The sequence below is a fragment of the Leptodactylus fuscus genome, chromosome 10 (genome assembly GCF_031893055.1).
Source record: "Leptodactylus fuscus isolate aLepFus1 chromosome 10, aLepFus1.hap2, whole genome shotgun sequence".
Taxonomy (NCBI): Eukaryota; Metazoa; Chordata; class Amphibia; order Anura; family Leptodactylidae; genus Leptodactylus; species Leptodactylus fuscus.
In genome coordinates, this window is record NC_134274.1 from 38,333,357 (window position 1) to 38,350,032 (window position 16,676).

At 43.0% G+C, this 16,676-nt stretch overlaps 1 protein-coding gene across 2 annotated transcripts in view; it reads right to left on the bottom strand.

The window, feature by feature from the left end:
* Window positions 1-6,660: 6,660 nt before the first annotated feature.
* The window catches only part of RASGEF1A (RasGEF domain family member 1A), a 199,809-nt gene continuing 189,793 nt past the window's right edge, over window positions 6,661-16,676 (bottom strand). For both annotated transcript variants that reach the window (XM_075257964.1, XM_075257963.1), the window contains 9 exons: window positions 15,351-15,572; window positions 14,995-15,069; window positions 14,728-14,820; window positions 13,441-13,543; window positions 12,646-12,725; window positions 10,137-10,328; window positions 9,200-9,323; window positions 8,721-8,793; window positions 6,661-7,625 (listed from right to left, as the gene is read on the bottom strand). In XM_075257964.1, coding sequence (XP_075114065.1) covers window positions 7,601-7,625; window positions 8,721-8,793; window positions 9,200-9,323; window positions 10,137-10,328; window positions 12,646-12,725; window positions 13,441-13,543; window positions 14,728-14,820; window positions 14,995-15,069; window positions 15,351-15,572 — 987 coding nt within the window. In that variant the 3' untranslated portion in view covers window positions 6,661-7,600. The remainder of the gene's footprint in view (window positions 7,626-8,720; window positions 8,794-9,199; window positions 9,324-10,136; window positions 10,329-12,645; window positions 12,726-13,440; window positions 13,544-14,727; window positions 14,821-14,994; window positions 15,070-15,350; window positions 15,573-16,676) is intronic.

Genomic DNA, 16,676 nt, shown 5'->3' on the forward strand with positions numbered 1-16,676 from the left:
TCCCCCTTGACACACGTGAGAGATGACTGCAATGACCTCCCTCGGCTTGTGATTGACTCAGGGGGCGTTCACACTTGCGCCTGTTCAGTGTTTGCAATTCTGTTGGGTTTCCATTCTCAGCCCCGGCAAAACTGTACAGGGGACGGAAACCCAGCGGTCAGCTTTAAAACCCATTCACTTGTGTCCACACGCAGCCTCTCCGCGGGGAAATGAAAAAAAGTTTCCCTGTGCACGGGCCGCAGGCAGACACCAGTGGTCATCTTTACAAACCCATTCAAGTGAATGGGTGTAAAGCTGACCGCCAGGTTTCCATCCCCTGTCCAGTTTCACCGGGGCTGAGGACGGAATCCCAGTGGAATGGCAAACACTGGACAGGGGCACAAGTGAACGAAGCATCAGCTATAATGTGTGCGCCAAGAAGGCTAGGAAGTAGAGATCATCAGGTGACCCAGACAACATTGGAAAGGCAATGACTGAGTATCAATAAATAGACTATTGTGAGCCATATATAAATATGGAAATTACCAAATGAAAACCCCCCTTTAGGCTAAGGTCCCATGTCGCGGCTTTTGGAGAAAGAAATGCTGCATTAATTTACAGTACCAGCAAAATGAATGAGATTGCATTAACTCAGACGCACGATGCAGAAAAAAAAAACGATCTGCAGAAAAATGTTTGTGTATTTGAAAAACCTAGAATGTTTGTTTTAGCTGCAGAATCTTAAGTGTTTTCTATAGATTTAATAGGGGCCGAAAAAAACGCACATGACAGGTTTTTGCTGTTTTTTCTATTTATTTTTTTTTTATGCTGCAGTTTTTTTAGTGGGGCCTTACCTTATCTGGGTATAGGTTATATTGTTAAACCCATGTCAATGCTACATACGATGCTGAATCTGGCACTGTCTGCTACAGGTGTTGGTCAGTCAAGCAATTTCCATACAGTCCATACATTGCGGACCGCAGCAAAGAAGCGCTGCAGGAAAAACTGCGGCAATAATGTATCAGGGTTTTTTCCTGCAGTGCATTACACACAAAGGGTGAATTCACACTGAGTAAACGCTAGCTTATTCTGAACGTAAAACACGTTCAGAATAAGCGGCGTCTAAAGCAGCTCCATTCATTTCTATGGGAGCGGGGATACGAGCGCTCCCCATAGAAATGAATGGGCTGCTTCTTTCACTCCGTGCAGTCCCATTGAAGTGAATGGGGAGTGCCGGCGTATACGGCAAGCTCTGCTCATGCCGGAGCGTACACGCCGGCACTCCCCATTCACTTCAATGGGACTGCACGGAGTGAAAGAAGCAGCCCATTCATTTCTATGGGGAGCGCTCGTATCCCCGCTCCCATAGAAATGAATGGAGCTGCTTTAGACGCCGCTTATTCTGAACGTGTTTTACGTTCAGAATAAGCTAGCGTTTACTCAGTGTGAATGCACCCAAAGTCCGCAGAGGTTTCCTAAGACTTTTTGCTTCAATTATATCTATAAGGAAGCCATCGGCGTTTCCGTAAGTATAATTGGCGTGCTGCAATTTCCAAAACCGTCATGATTTTGGAAATCACAGCGTGTTTGCTGTGTGTATTTTATCTCAATGCAGTGATTACAAAATTCCACATCCAACCATCCTCTGCTTCATAGAGAGAGCTGTGGGGGTGGATGGAGGCCGCACCCAGTGTACAAGTAGTTAAATCGGTACTCCATGATGTTTTGAGATATAAAAGTTGGCAATCCTATGTACTTCAACCATTCATAAGCTCACCATAGCTTTGTCCTCATTGCTCAAGGTAAAGTCGGAGGAGGGTTACCGTTACCCTTCAATGATTGTGATATTAGGTGATTGGAAACAAAACCTCTTTTAGGCCAGTTTTCCTTGTTCACTGTTGCAAACCATGAGACATTGGGGTGATTTGCTAATACAAGGGGTCCACTTTACATAGAGGTCCATCTGCACCCGGGATCACTATAGATGGGGCTTGTTACAATCCACTTTTATATATAGACTGGTACAATTCTCCTGTAAAGGGATAACGTTCTAGTTCTGGTATCGCTGTTCCAGTGTCTTTCTCATGACTGTATTCTGAATATTGCAACCAGTATTAAGTTAAGGATAAGAAATGAAGACTGGAATCATGTGAAGTATTGTTTTGTACTTTATATTATTGTATTTTTGATTGCCATTTTTACTGGTCTTGGACTAATTGTTCTAAAACATCATTTCTGGACAGATCCGCATTTACCAAAGAGCTTCTGCTTTTTAGTAGATGGTCATAGAAAATCTGCAGACAAGACTAGACTTTTTCTGTGTCGCCATAAGTACATGAAGAAATAAAATTATTTTTTGCTATGGACTGAGTGTCATTACTGTATCAAGAATGGAACGTGGGCATCCTGTGAACTACACAATCCCCTATTTGTAGGTATGGAGAGCTCCACTATTTGTCGGAGAGAATGGGTGTGACATGGTGCTCCCGAATTATGGACAGTCATATACAACAGGGTGGTGCTAGAGCTCTATATAATGCTGCATTAGCAGGGGCGAACTACAGAAAGCCGCCCCCCCCCCCCCTTGCTGGAGGAGGGGGCGTGGCGGAGCGGAGGGGGCGTGGTGAAGTACAGGGGCGGGGCTTAGCACAGTTCGCCGGCAGAGAGCAGGCACGGAGACGACCTGCTCTCTGCCTGAGTGTGAGAGGAGGCTGCTGGAGCAGCCTTGCTCCAGTGGCCTCCCCAAACCACCGCTCGGTGCTAAGCCAGTCCAGGACAGCTTGTCCTGGACTGGCTTAGGTAACCAAAAATGCCGCCCTCCCTGAGGCCCTGGCATAGCGTCGCCTGAAGCGCTCGCTTCAGGTCGCCTCATGGGAGGTGCGGCACTGTGCAGACAAAGCGATACCTTTCCTTTCGGGCTCATTCACACTAGGCAAGGCATGGATTTTGGCACTGAATCATCCTCAAAAGCCGCCCCTTCACAATAGAGGTCTATGTAGACCGCTAGCGATCTTTTTTCCGTTAACAGTTTGTTCCCGCTAGCGGAAAAAAGAAGCGAGCTGCCCTTTCTTCAGGCGGATTCCGCAACTGATTCACTGAGGATACCGTGAGGGACAGTCAATCTAGAAATAAGGGCAGTGACGGTGACGCTGGGTTCACACCAGCGCCTGTACTCCGTTTTCAGGTTTCCATCTTCTGCATGCAGAAGACGGAAACCTGTCATGCCGAGTCTGGCCGTGAGCGTTTTATGCGCTGCACGGAGAAACCGTTTTTTTTGTTTTTGTTTTTTTTTAAACCAGACACAGAGTACTGCATGTCCGACTGTATCCGGTTTAAAAAAAAAAAAAACGGTTTCGCTGCGGAGAGCATAAAACACTCACCGGTGCACATGGCCGGAGACTTCTCAAGCCCATTCAAATGAATGGGCTTAAAACATTCCCATGTCCCCATACTGTATCCTAGCGCAGTAACAATAACTACCTGTGTACCTATACTATCTCCTAGCGCAGTAACAATAACTATGTGTCCCCATACTGTATCCTAGCGCAATAACAATTGCGTGTCCCCGTACCGTCTTCTTCACAGTAACAATAAGGCCTGGTTCACAACTGCGTTCAGGTTTCCGTTCAGGGAGTCCGCTTGGGCGAATTCGGCCTCAAAATCCTGACCAAAAAAACTACATGCGAACTCAGCCTTAGGCATAGAAAGCAAACAACTTTTCTTATTGTGCTTAGATCTCTGTCTCGGGGATCTTTGTAGCTGCATCATAACCTGAATTTAGAGTCCCATGCCCCTAGATCTCCTATATATATTTACTTTTTTTTTTTTTTTTCAACTGTTTTTTTTACAGTTACTATTAGCAGATTGTAAAGAAACCAATAGTCGTAATAATGGATGGGGCAGACTGATTTGTGTTGTACATGCCCCTCTGCCTCAGAGAGAAATGCTGCAGACACAATGAAGCTATTAGCAGCAGAGAAACTGTTAGAACACCAGGTATGAAGACTTATGCTGCCACTGAACAGATTGCCCAGCAAGACCTGGCAGATATTTCAATTTTTGATCAAAACTCAGGAACTTTAATGGATGTTTGACCTTAAACATCTATCCAGTCTGTTTAGAAATGAAAACCCAAGACTCCAAGTTCACTTTGAAGCAATTCTGTATTTATTTATGCAAGCACATTAGGTCAAACACAGAATACCCTGCTTCACGGTACAGATTGGATTGAACAAGCTGGTGGGAATAGAACAAAGTAACCAAATAATACAGTTATGGACTGAGTAGGCCTGAGTATAAAAAGTGTGTATGAGAGAAAGCTTCAGTACTGAGAAAGATAAGCTAAGGGATCACTACAAGGCTTTGTATCCCACTATGACTGACACTTCAAAACAATAAGTCCTGTATTACAGGCCTCCCCTACAGATGGACTCTATTAAACCAATACACAAGTTTTGTCCCTTCGTCTCGTTGCATGAAATGGACCTTAGTGTTAGGATATGCGGTTTCCAGGCCTCTCCGTAGTCTGTCGGATGACTGCATGCGGTCGGTTAGTGTAGGATGGATTACGGTATGGTCAGATACGGTACGTACTAGTTCTAGAAAAGCAGCTAAAGGCAGATACTAATACTTCAATCACAATGATGGCAAATGTGGCTCGTACGAAGAGTCTCAGCCCTGACAAAGAGCACTGAATCGAAGTGGGTTTTGCAAAATTGTTTCTGGACTGTTGATGGGGGGGTTAAAGGGACACGTAAAGTAACACGATAAATCATAATGTAATGGAATTTTGGGTGTTTTTTTTGGCTTATTAAACAATGCAATATTGAGTTCCGAAAGATGGAAAATTTGGATAGCTTTGTAAATGAACTAAATAAATTAAACGGAATTGGCCATTTTTGATGGCTTGATGCAGCACTTTGATCAAGCAACTCTATATCGCTTATGTAGTGTATAGGCAATAGTGCGAAAGGATGAATAGGAGAATTCATAGCCTAGAAATACCTAAATAGTCACTACCTTAACGCAAACGTTGCATAAATCAGTAGTACAGGTGATTACAATAAACCATGTCATATATCTTATCACAAAAAAAATGCTTCTTTCTCCTGTGATTAGACTGTTTCCCTGCTCACTAGGGTTGAGCCGGTCTTGAGATTTCTGGATCGATTTCCAGCCGATCCCAATCCTGATCGTGATCCTGATCCGATCTTTTCCGATCCCAATCGCTCAACCCTAGTCAATGCTTCTCTAAGGGAAAAGTCACTTTTAGGCTTGAGCCGATCTTGAAATAATCTCCGACCTCGATCCCGCTGGAAAAGATCGGGATCGGAATTCCGATCGTAATCGTGAAATTTACTCAATCACCAATCGGAATCCAATCTTTTCCAATCCCGATCGCTCAACCCTGCTGCTCACCCCTTTGCTAAATTTCGTTTCACAAAGAAAATGCTACTATATCCCTCTGGAAATGGAAATCAGGTCACCCAACTAAAGTTAAACATGTCTATGGAAGTCTGTGCAGGGGAAGGAGTGAATAGAGGAAGAGAACGTTTATGATGATGCATGAGCTGATTAGGAGCTTTCTATCACAACCAAAGTACTTCAAGGACATAATTATAAGCCAGATTGCAAATGGAACAATGCCAAAAATTGCAAAAAAGTAATAGACACTGTAGTGTTATTCACCCTGTACTGTTGATTTATGCAGTTTGTTTAAAGGTTACATATGCTTTAAGCCGAATTTCCCACTATACCAGCATCACCTTCTTATATGTCCAGACAGATGAGCTATAGGGGAATGTTTGGTTGGTTCAGGTGATGGTCACTAAGGTTAGCCATACATATATATGTACCCACACTCATTAGATATATATTATCAGGATTGATCAAGCTTCTAATGTGTATGGTTGCTTTTCAACTCTCCTTAACAACAGATGTTGGAGGAGCAAGATTGGATATTTGGATTTTAACATGCCTGATCCTTTAATTTTTGGGAAGATAAGCCCCCATTAGAAGAGTCTGGCAGCTTTCTCCCCTCTCCCCATTCACTACTCATATAAGTTCAGCCCAGGAGAAACAGGAGCGATCTGTCACCCTACAACTATTTGGGCAACAGCTGTCTAACGTATATGGCTAACTAACACATAGGGTTGAGCCGATCTTGAGATTTCAGGATCGTTTTTAAAATCTGATTTTCGATGATTTTCCAGCTGATCGCGATCATGAAATTTGCTTGATCGCCTATCGAGATTCAATCTTTCCCGATCCCGATCGCTCAACCCTAATGTTAGCTTTTCCCACAATGATTGGCCAGCAGTTAAGCATTGTGAGAAATAACCTCCGACCTCGATCCCGCTGGAAAAGATAGGAATCGGAATTCCGATGCCGATCGTAAAATTTACTTGATTGCCAATTGGAATTTGATCTTTTCCGATCCCGATCGCTCATCCCTACTAACAAAGTAAGAGATTTGCAGTAATAGTGACATGTCTTGACCCTACGTCGTCACTACTTGTCTGGGTGCAGAAGATCCGGTTGACCACAAGCTCTCTATGCTAAGGCTCCTGACCAACGACATCCCATATCTGTGTTTTTTGTGACCAATGGGAATTTTTTGTCATTAAATCAATATACTTTTTGAGCCCAGATCTGGTCATGTCAGAGAAAATGTGTATGAGATTTCAGTTCAGTGTAGGGCTGGTCATACACATTAGACAGAATGAGTAACAGCCGTCAGCTTTTTTTCTCCCATCATGCCATAGGTTCTCAGTAGGGAAATGGTAGTAAACAACTTCAAGATGGAACAAATGAATTGGACATGTTGAAATCCAATTGCCCTATTCTTATCTACCCTGATACTTGCTGTCAGGTAGCATTGTGAGGTCCTGCCGAAATCGGTGAGTTTGGTTGTCATTTATCTAATGTGTATGGGCAGCGTAAGTATAAATTTAAAGGCACGTTACTTGTATCAGACTAACATATGTGGGTTATCAATGTGTCTATAGATGGTTGATGTTGTCTTATCAATCTGCTTCACATAGATTTGCTGACCCCTAAAACAAAGAGTCAGATACCAGTAAACCTTTTAGAAAATCCCATGAATAGTTGCCACCTCACTTTAGCAACCAATAGCTTAGGTGGGCAGACGAATGAGTAGATAATGTCTACCAGAGCCCATTAAAAACCCACAGAGTTATAAACACCTATCAATTCAAGACAGCAGGGCCCTGCCCTTGTATTATAATAATAGTAGTATATGGGGTTAACCCTCACGTGAACAAGGCTCATACAGTGCATGTATAAATTCTGCATTTTGGTGGCCATTCCAGCAGCATAGGGTTCTTTGTTTCATATAATAAACAATAAAAATAAGAAAACATGTATCCCTTTCTGATTTATTTCTTCCATAAGTGCTTAAAGCATGAAATATATATTTATATCATTATATTTATATACCAGTATTTTTTTTTTAGTCTTGTAAAAGATTATGTACAAAAATCAGCAGACCCCCAACCAGCGAGGACTGTCTTCCTGACCAAAACATTCTGCACAATACAAGAAAAAACAAACATAAAAAAGCAAAATTCCTGTGTGCTTCAGGCGATCGGAGAACTGGCTCTCAGGCTCGGTTTAATAGCGTTGACCTGTGCGGAGAAAAAAAAGAAAGATATTAATTATGACTATATGACTCGATGGTATATCATAGTAATATTGTCATTGTTACTCTTATACTCTTTATGCTTTTTATCTTGTCCCAATTTGCCACATTTTATAATGTAAAATAAGCAACTCTGCACTATCAAAGTGTGCCGTAAACTTCTGATACAATAAGGTACCTAGTGTTCATCTTAGGCCCTGTTCACACCAGCGCCCGGCTTCAGGTTTCCATCTTCTGCCCGAGAAACTGGACAGGAGACGGAAACCGACAGTCACTTCATTTGAATGGTTTTGCAAAGTGTTCCGCCCATGAGCACCTGTGAACATTTTGTGGTCTACGGAGCAAAACTGTTTTTTTTTTTACCCAGACAAAAAGTTGGACATGCTGGACTTTGTGTCTGGTTAAAAAAAAAAACAACAAAAAACGGTTTGCTGCGGAGACCACGAAACGCTCACAGGTGGACACTGACTGCAAGGTTCCGTCTCCTGTTGGCACAAGATGAAAACCTGAAAGTGGAGACCTGGGCGCAGATGTGAACCCGCCCTTACTGTGTTTGCTTATATCATCTGACATCCAACCTGCTCTACCTGTTCTCACCTTTCTCAATATTGCTTTGACTCTGTGCCACCCGCATTGACTTCTGTCTGGATTCCTGATATGAACAAACTCTGCCAGTCCTAACCTCGGTCTGTCCCCTGACACATCTCTGCCTGTTCCTTTGGGATTCCAATGACCCAACTGGATCAGCTGTCACTGAATGGAGAGCGCTCCAAGAAGTAGTGACATCCAACAAAATCAAAATCTCCATATGGGGGTTAAAGAATGAATGTCAGGAGTAGCCCCTTACACAATACCCTTAAGAAGTAGCCACTAGAAAGTCCCCAGGGTGCGCAAGGACCGGACCATAACCAGGGACACCAAAGCACCAGGGACAGGAGTATGAGTATTTATCCTATGTTTCACCTTCCCCGGGCTCCTGGCCGCAATACTGAATTATACTGGACAAGCCCTTTAACAATCTTTTTGTCCTTAGTGATCAAATGTTTGATTATTTGCACATAAGCAGAAGCAATGAAGGTACCTGAGAGTCTTCCAGCTGTCTTTTTCCATGTGATTATCTGGACCCTCATTTTCGAAGGAAGCCACAAAGAGAGCTGCAATAGTATAAAATACCTGTTTTAGTAGGTAGTCACAAATCATACTCTTTTGTAAAGTGACAAAGATGACACTGGGACCAACATAACATCCGCATGATTCGTGTGGGCAGTGCGCGGCAAGCACACAGACCCCATTATAGTCTATGGGGTCTGTGTGCTTTTACAGCACAGCGCTTGCAATTGCGCTTGTATTCCGTTCATGTCGGACAGAATGCAAAAGCAGATGTGAACAGGGCATTACTTATCTAATGATGTGTAACTGATCAAGAAAGGTTGGACTTGAAGGGCCGATGTTTTTTATTCCAACCAATGTAATACTCTCTATTATTCTCTAATATTCTCTTGTGTTTATATATCTGATATTACTAATATTAATATGTCCAGTGCTTTGCACACTTCTTACCTTCTTCTGTGTAAATTGGAGAAGTTAGAAGGTAGGCTTGAATCTTCTTATCCTTTTCAAATGGACATTCCACCTGTTTCCAGGTTAGAAAATCATGAATTTGTCTGGAGATCTCCATAAACTTCTGCAGAAACAAAACCACATAAGAACTGTGAGTCGAACAGAATACGGCAGTGAAAGTCTAGCAAATAGGGTTGAGCGATCGGGATTGGTAAAGATAGGATTCCGACTGGCAATCGAGTAAATTTCACAATCGCGATCGGAATTCTGATCCTGATCTTATCCAGCGGGATCGAGGTCGGAGGTTATCTCAAGATTGGCTCAACCCCAAAAGTGACTTTTCCCATAGAGAAGCATTGACTAGGGTTGAGGATCGGGATTGGAAAAGATCGGATTCCTATCGGCGATCAGGATTAGGTTCGGCTGGAAAATGATCAGAAATAAGATTTTAAAATCGATCCTGAAACCTCAAGATCGGCTCAACCCCACCAGTAAAGTATTCATGAACTCATCCACCAAGGTCAATGGAATTCCAGATAGTCAGGACTATCAAAAGGAACGCTGCTCTTGGAAATTTATGGTTAATATTTACAATTTTTTTTTTTACTTTTCGCAGATTGTAATAGAGTAACCACTTTGCTGAAAACCCAAGCAATCTAGCTCCAGCTGGTTATACAATGTGTTGTATGCCACAAAACCACCAGCAGAGGGAGTAAGAACGCTACTAGGACACTACCGCTCCACGCCGTCTCCAGTCAGCTGCATGAGCTGGCAATGATCAATATTATCTTATAACGTATTGAAGCTGGCATCAAAGACTGCTGCCATCTGAAATCTGGTATCGCTTTTAGAAGAGTAGATGTTCAGCTTTTTGTCCATCTGTTAGCTTATGCAATGTATCCGTGTAAGCTGTATAAACCTGCACCCCTGTACGTACCTTAAAATTAATGTGTCCATTTGGTAAACGATTGGAGTGGATCTTATGGAGGAAAAAGATATCTTTGATGAACAGGTTGAACACTGGGATGACTATCTTTTCCCGGCTGCTGTTGGCACTCTGGGACCTTTGTGTTGCTCCTTGCAGTGCAGTGCGGTAGTTGCCGAAATTGCTGGATGGGTCCATATGGTGCTGTAAATAAAGTGAAAAAAACTAATAAGTAAAACTACAGCAACAACTTTAGAGATTGAAGAGTGTCATCTTGTAATTTTTACAGCGTCTCATTCCTCTTTTAACCATAGAGGGAACCAGTGGCGTAACTACCGTGGTAGCAGCAGTAGCAGCTGCCACAGGGCCCGGGACATTAGGGGGCCCGGTGACAGCCGCTACCACTGCGTTTTTTGTTTTTTTTAATAGGCCGTTACCGGCTGGAATTACTCCAGCCGGTAACGGGCCCCATATACTTACCGATCCTGGCAGGGGCCGGGATTGGTAAGTGACACCGCGGGCCCCACAAGCACTGTTATACTCAGGGGTCTTTTCGGACCTCCGATTATAACGATCGGAGGCCCGGAGAGGTAAGGGAACATAAAAAACTGTGTTACTTACCTCTCCAGGCTCCGCGCAGGCCTACTTGCGTGACGTCATATGCGACGCAGGGCCCTGTCACATGACGTCCCGGAAAATGGCCGACGGAGAGGAGGGGAGTCGGGAGAAAGGTAAGTAAGAGAGTTTTTTATGTATGTATCCCCCCCTTGGGTCTCCGATTATTATACTCTGGGGTCTGAAAAGACCCCAGAGTATAATAATTGTTCATGGGTGTCCACAGTGGGACATAGTGGGAGTGCAGGGGCCACTATGGGGCATAATACTGTGTGCAGGGGCCACTATAGGGACATAATACTGTGTGCAGGGGCCACTATAGGGACATAATGCTGTGTGCAGGGGCCACTATAGGGACATAATGCTGTGTGCAGGGGCTACTATAGGGACATAATACTGTGTACTGAGGCCACTATGGGGCATAATACTGTGTGCAGGGGCCACTATGGGACATAATACTGTGTGCAGGGGCCACTATGGGGACATAATACTGTGTGCAGGGGCCACTATGGGGACATAATACTTTGTGCTGGGGTCACTATGGGGCATAATACTGTGTGCAGGGGCCACTATGGGACATAATACTGTGTGCAGGGGCCACTATGGGACATAATACTGTGTGCAGGGGCCACTATAGGGACATAATACTGTGTGCAGGGGCCACTATGGGGACACAATACTGTGTGCAGGAATGCGCGGGGGGTGCCGGCAGTGGTAGGGGTCAGTTGGTCGAGGTCTTCAGCGTCGGTCGGGGGGGGGGGGGCCCCATGTCAAAAGTTCGCCACGGGGCCCCGCCATTCCTAGTTACGCCACTGGAGGGCGCTATATCTTAGTTTTAAAGATTAGGCTTCAGATCTCATTGTAGAATAGGTGAAAGGTCACCATCGCTTAATAACTACTAATACGGGAAAGATCTGAGGTTACATGTTACACAATGCAGGGGGATTATTCGGCTGGAAATAAAAATCCTCACTGAATTTAACATTTTACAATTCCCTTGACTTACGTCGTGCATATGTTTTCCTGGAACGATCATTTAATTCTAAAAAAATTCTTTAGAGTTTTGTGCTTTTATTTGTTGAAAAAAACGTGAGCAGCAGGTAGCCGCTTCTTGTCTGAATAATAGAACTAGTCAAGTTTTTATTTTTGGCTGTAGGAAAAAAGTCTTCCATGCCAAGAACTGCAACTAACCTGTAACAGCGTATGATTCATCTAAAATCATTATTTTACTTAAAGGGATTCTACCACTGAAACCAATTTTTTTATCGTTGACACGTAGGAATAGCCATAAGAAAGGCTATTCTTCTCCTACCTTTAGATGTCTTCTCCGCGCCGCCATTTGGTAGAAATTCTGGTTATCGTCGGTATGCAAATGAGTTCTCATGCAGCACTGGGGGTGGGCCCCAGCGCTCAAACAGCTCTAGGGGTGTCCCCATTGCTGCGAGAGAACTCTCCAGTGCTGCCTCCATCTTCTTCAGGGGGGGGGGGGGGGCAAACTTCTAGGCCTTGGGCAGAGCTGACTGCACATTACCACAGGCCACAAGTAAATGGCCGCTTACTTACTGTTTTACCGACCATTTTTCTTGTGGCCACAGGCATGCACAGTTGGCTCTACCCGAGGCCTAGAAGTTTGACCCCCAGCGCCGGAAGAAGACGTGTGAAGAGGCCGTTCCTGAAGAAGATGGAGAGTTCACTTGCAGCACTAGGGATGCTCCCAGTGCTGCCAGAGAACTCATTTTCATATCAACGAAAACCGGGATTTCTACCGAACAGTGGCGCGGAGAAGATATCTAAAGGTAGGAGAAGAATAGCCTATCTTAAGGCTATTCCTATGTGTCAAACAAAAATTTGATTTTAATGGTAGAATCCCTTTAAGCTAAACATGCAATGTACTAAGTCTACTAACCTCCAAGACATCAAACTTGGCCGTTTTGACTTTTGACCATGTCTTCTTAAGCCGTGCCACAGGACTAAGGTTCATCCCAGCTGCAAAACACCATAAGATGAATTAGCTTTTTGGTACTGTTTAGGGGAGAGTTTTCATGCAAGCAGAAAATGCAAGCTCTTATTATAGGTCAGATGGAAAAGACAAAAGCTAAATAAACATGACCTAATCCAAAGAATACATAGTTACATAGTAGATGAGGTTGGATGAAGACATCAGTCCATCAAGTCCAACCAATAACCCTACAATCCCTAGAGTGTTGACCCAGGTGAAGGCACAAACCCCCATGAGGCTCATGCCAACTGCCCCATTTCAGGGGAAAAAATTCCTTCCCGACTCCAATCTGGCAGTCAGTATAAAAACCCTGGATCAATGTGTCCTTAAAATCTAGAATCCATAACCCGTAATATTGTTTTCTTCAAGAAAGGCATCCAGGAATGAAAAGCTTAAAACCATACACCCATTTACAAGGCCACTAGGAAAACCCAATGAACAACACTAACAAATATTCTGTCGCCATTTACTTCAAGCCATGGAAATAGAAGTAGATACATCTAGATGCGCCGATACAAGTGACAATACTAATGTCTGAACTGCAGAAAACAAGGGGCCCTGGGACTCTCTCCCCTTTAAAAAACTTGACTATTATGACTGTTCCCAACAGTGAAAGGTTTCATGCCACCATGAGCCTCTTGATAAGCCCCTGTATTAAGAAGTACAGGCAGCCAGGTACGTCCAATGATACCAACAACTTACAAATTATGGCCATCATAGAGTTGAAATTGCCGATGTTGAAACATTCTCGAGCAACGTCTATGAAGAACTCCATTACTCTTGTTCTCTGCTTCTTTTTCACAACCTAAGAGAGATAGATCAATCATGGTTACTGAAAATATTTATAATAATTGTTTCATATATGCGAATGATTATCTATTTTATTAGTAATCTAGCATTATAGATTAATGCTGAACAAACCATCTGGTTGGGGAAGGTCGGCCGATCATCTGATGTCTATGAGGTTCTCCAACTTTGCTCTTACAGCAGATGGTGGGCCATTGAATTCAACATAGCTGATACTTTGGTTCTTGGACAATAACCCCCATGGCACCCCCTCTACCCATTCTGATTATATTTATCTTTGACCAAGCAGAATGTGGAGAGTTGGGAGGACCTGGACCTAATACCAGGTGTGACGACTACTTCTGCACCTCCTTTCGCTACGTACCCGTGCAAGCAACCGGAAGCGTTACATTTATTGCAGTCATTAAAATTAATTGTGGATATGAGGCTTTTCCATAAAATAGTCACCAAGTGTCAGCAATTGTAAGAACCAAATATTATCATCTCCTGTCCCGGCTATTATTTTAGAATGTACAAGGCTAATCGTAATCCTGGGAGTTGGGTGGAGAACAAGGTGAGCTCATTGCTGCTGAAATGACTATTTGCAATGTATACATTCTAAAAAAATCTAAAAATAACTACGTTTTATTGAAAGATCTCCCAGGAGACTTTCATAGTTCATCACAGTAGAAGTTACAGTATTGTTTTCTTACATGTTGATCCAGAAGAAGCAAAAAGGTGAACGTCTTAGAACCGAATTTTACAGAATCTTGTGTCAGTTTTAGACATTTTGTTTGTTTTTTTGTTGATAAATACAGAATGGAAGTAAAATACAGACACATTCACAAGTGGTTAAAACGCATGCAACGGCGGCTAGCTATAGAGGCTAATGGTTTTCTAAGAAAATGACATTGAGATCTGAAAAGGAAGTTAGAGCGTGCCGCTTTCTGCAAACCACGAGACCCGAGGTCCTGATATTTCAGCGTGAAACAGGAAGCTTGTAGATAGCACTTAAGATCAGAATATATTCATTTTTAGCTATATTCATTTTTTTTTAAATGATATATTATGGGTTATTTTATGCATTTTTATTTATTTTTCCACCAGCAAAAACTATGAATACTCCCTAATTTTTCCACAATACAAGATTGTAACGAAGCTGACATGGAGTCATGAGATACTGACATTCTTCCCAGGGCTCACCTTGCATATCTCGGTAGCCACCAGCATACTGAGGCAGTTAAACCAGTTATCGTAGGCCTCTAGGTTATAGGTCTTGGTGACATCACTTCGGCACTGAGGAATAATAGAAAACAGTTCAGTACATGGGGACTGTCTTAAGGGTATACAGTTTCTAATGATCAGGCTGTACAATAATTTGTATCTTGAGTCCCCAGGCATATTGCTGAATACTTCTGCAGTGCATGGTGTAGGATACGATCACTAGTCTACATAATATTGGTTAAGTACCTTATGGTTATCCAGAGAGTCCATGTGACTGATTATCTGCATTAGATCTTCAGGGTAAATGTTTCCTAGACGCTCCTGTTACACGACAAACAAGTATTAAGATGCCGATCTTCATTTCTATTATTGTTCTTATAGGGGTGAATAGTAGTGTTGAGCGAGTAGTATTCGATCGAATACCTCGCCGGCATAGGAATGCGTGTAATCGGCCGAACACCAATGGGGTAAGCACATTGAATATTCGATGTGTTTAATCCCTTGGTGTTCGGCCGATTACACGCATTCCTATGCTGGCGAGGTATTCGATCGAATACTACTCGCTCAACACTAGTGAATAGACATGACAAGAGGTTACTCACCAGTTCGATTGTCGTGAGCTGCTGAGCTAAGACCAGTGGGTCTCCACACACACTTAAGATATCTTTTTGCGCAGATTGGGGCTTGGCTTTGAGTATTGTCCCTTTGTCCGTTACCGGTTGTCGGATCTTCTCCCGAATTTCCTGATACTGGCCCCTCGTGGAAAGGGCTAGCAGCACATTTTGGGTCATCTGACTAATACTCTTCTTAATTGTACCATTCTCCTAAACAGGAAAATAAAAGAGGTTAAATCAGTAAAATGATGGAAATTGCGATTAACTTATTGACTCTACACGTGTAAGTTTATGGAATGAATACAATTTTTGCACCACTGACATACGAGGGTAGTCTGAAAAGTTTCTGACCTCTTTATGTAGTTGGCAACACTCGTCAATCAAAGTCGGGGAATGTGTTCGCGCATGCGTTGGAATGTACCAAGCTGATACGGCCACCTTTAAATTCAGCTGCCCAAAATTTGACGGTGGTACATGATGATGCAGAGTCCCCGTACACAGCGTCCAACTCGTCTTTAATTTGCGAAGGCGTATTGCCTTTCAAAAAATAATATCTAATGACAGCTTGATATTCGATTTTATCCATTGTCACAAAATCTCGCGCATCTACCTACTCCAACGATTGTCAAAGAAAAACCGCTGGTGCAAAATGGCTGAAATTTTTGTGAGTACATTCCAATGCATGCGCGAACACATTCTCCAACTTTGCTTGACGAGTGTTGCCATCTACATGTGGAGGTCAGAAACGTTTCAGACTACGCTCGTATATGAAGACAGGTAACATATGAGACATTCCAAGAAGTCTTCAGGGGTTTCTCTGGACATCTAGCCTAACTGGTTGCATTGCTAAGTTGACCTTTTTCTTCTTAAAAAAGTATGTCTTTTTTAAGAAATATATGGGCTATGGTAGTTCACACTTCACAAATGACTGATAGAAAATCTGTATAACTTCCTCTTAAGGAACTTTTTCAGCTGACCACGCAGGTATGTAGCAGGATTTTTGGATAAGTAGGGTTGAGCCAATCTTGAGATTTCAGGATCGATTTTAAAATCTGTTTTCATTTTACAGCCAATCCCAATCGTGAAATTTGCTTGATCGCCAATTGGAATCCAAAACTTTTCCATTCCCGACCTCTCAACCCTAGTCAATGCTTCTCTATGGGAAAAGTCACTTTTTGGGGTTGAGCCGATCTTGAGATAACCTCTGACCTCGATCTCGCTGGAAAAGATCGGTATCAGAATTCAATTCAAAGACTTCTCACTTAGCCAACCAGTATCCCGCTTGTACTAATGAAGGGCATGGACCTGAAACAG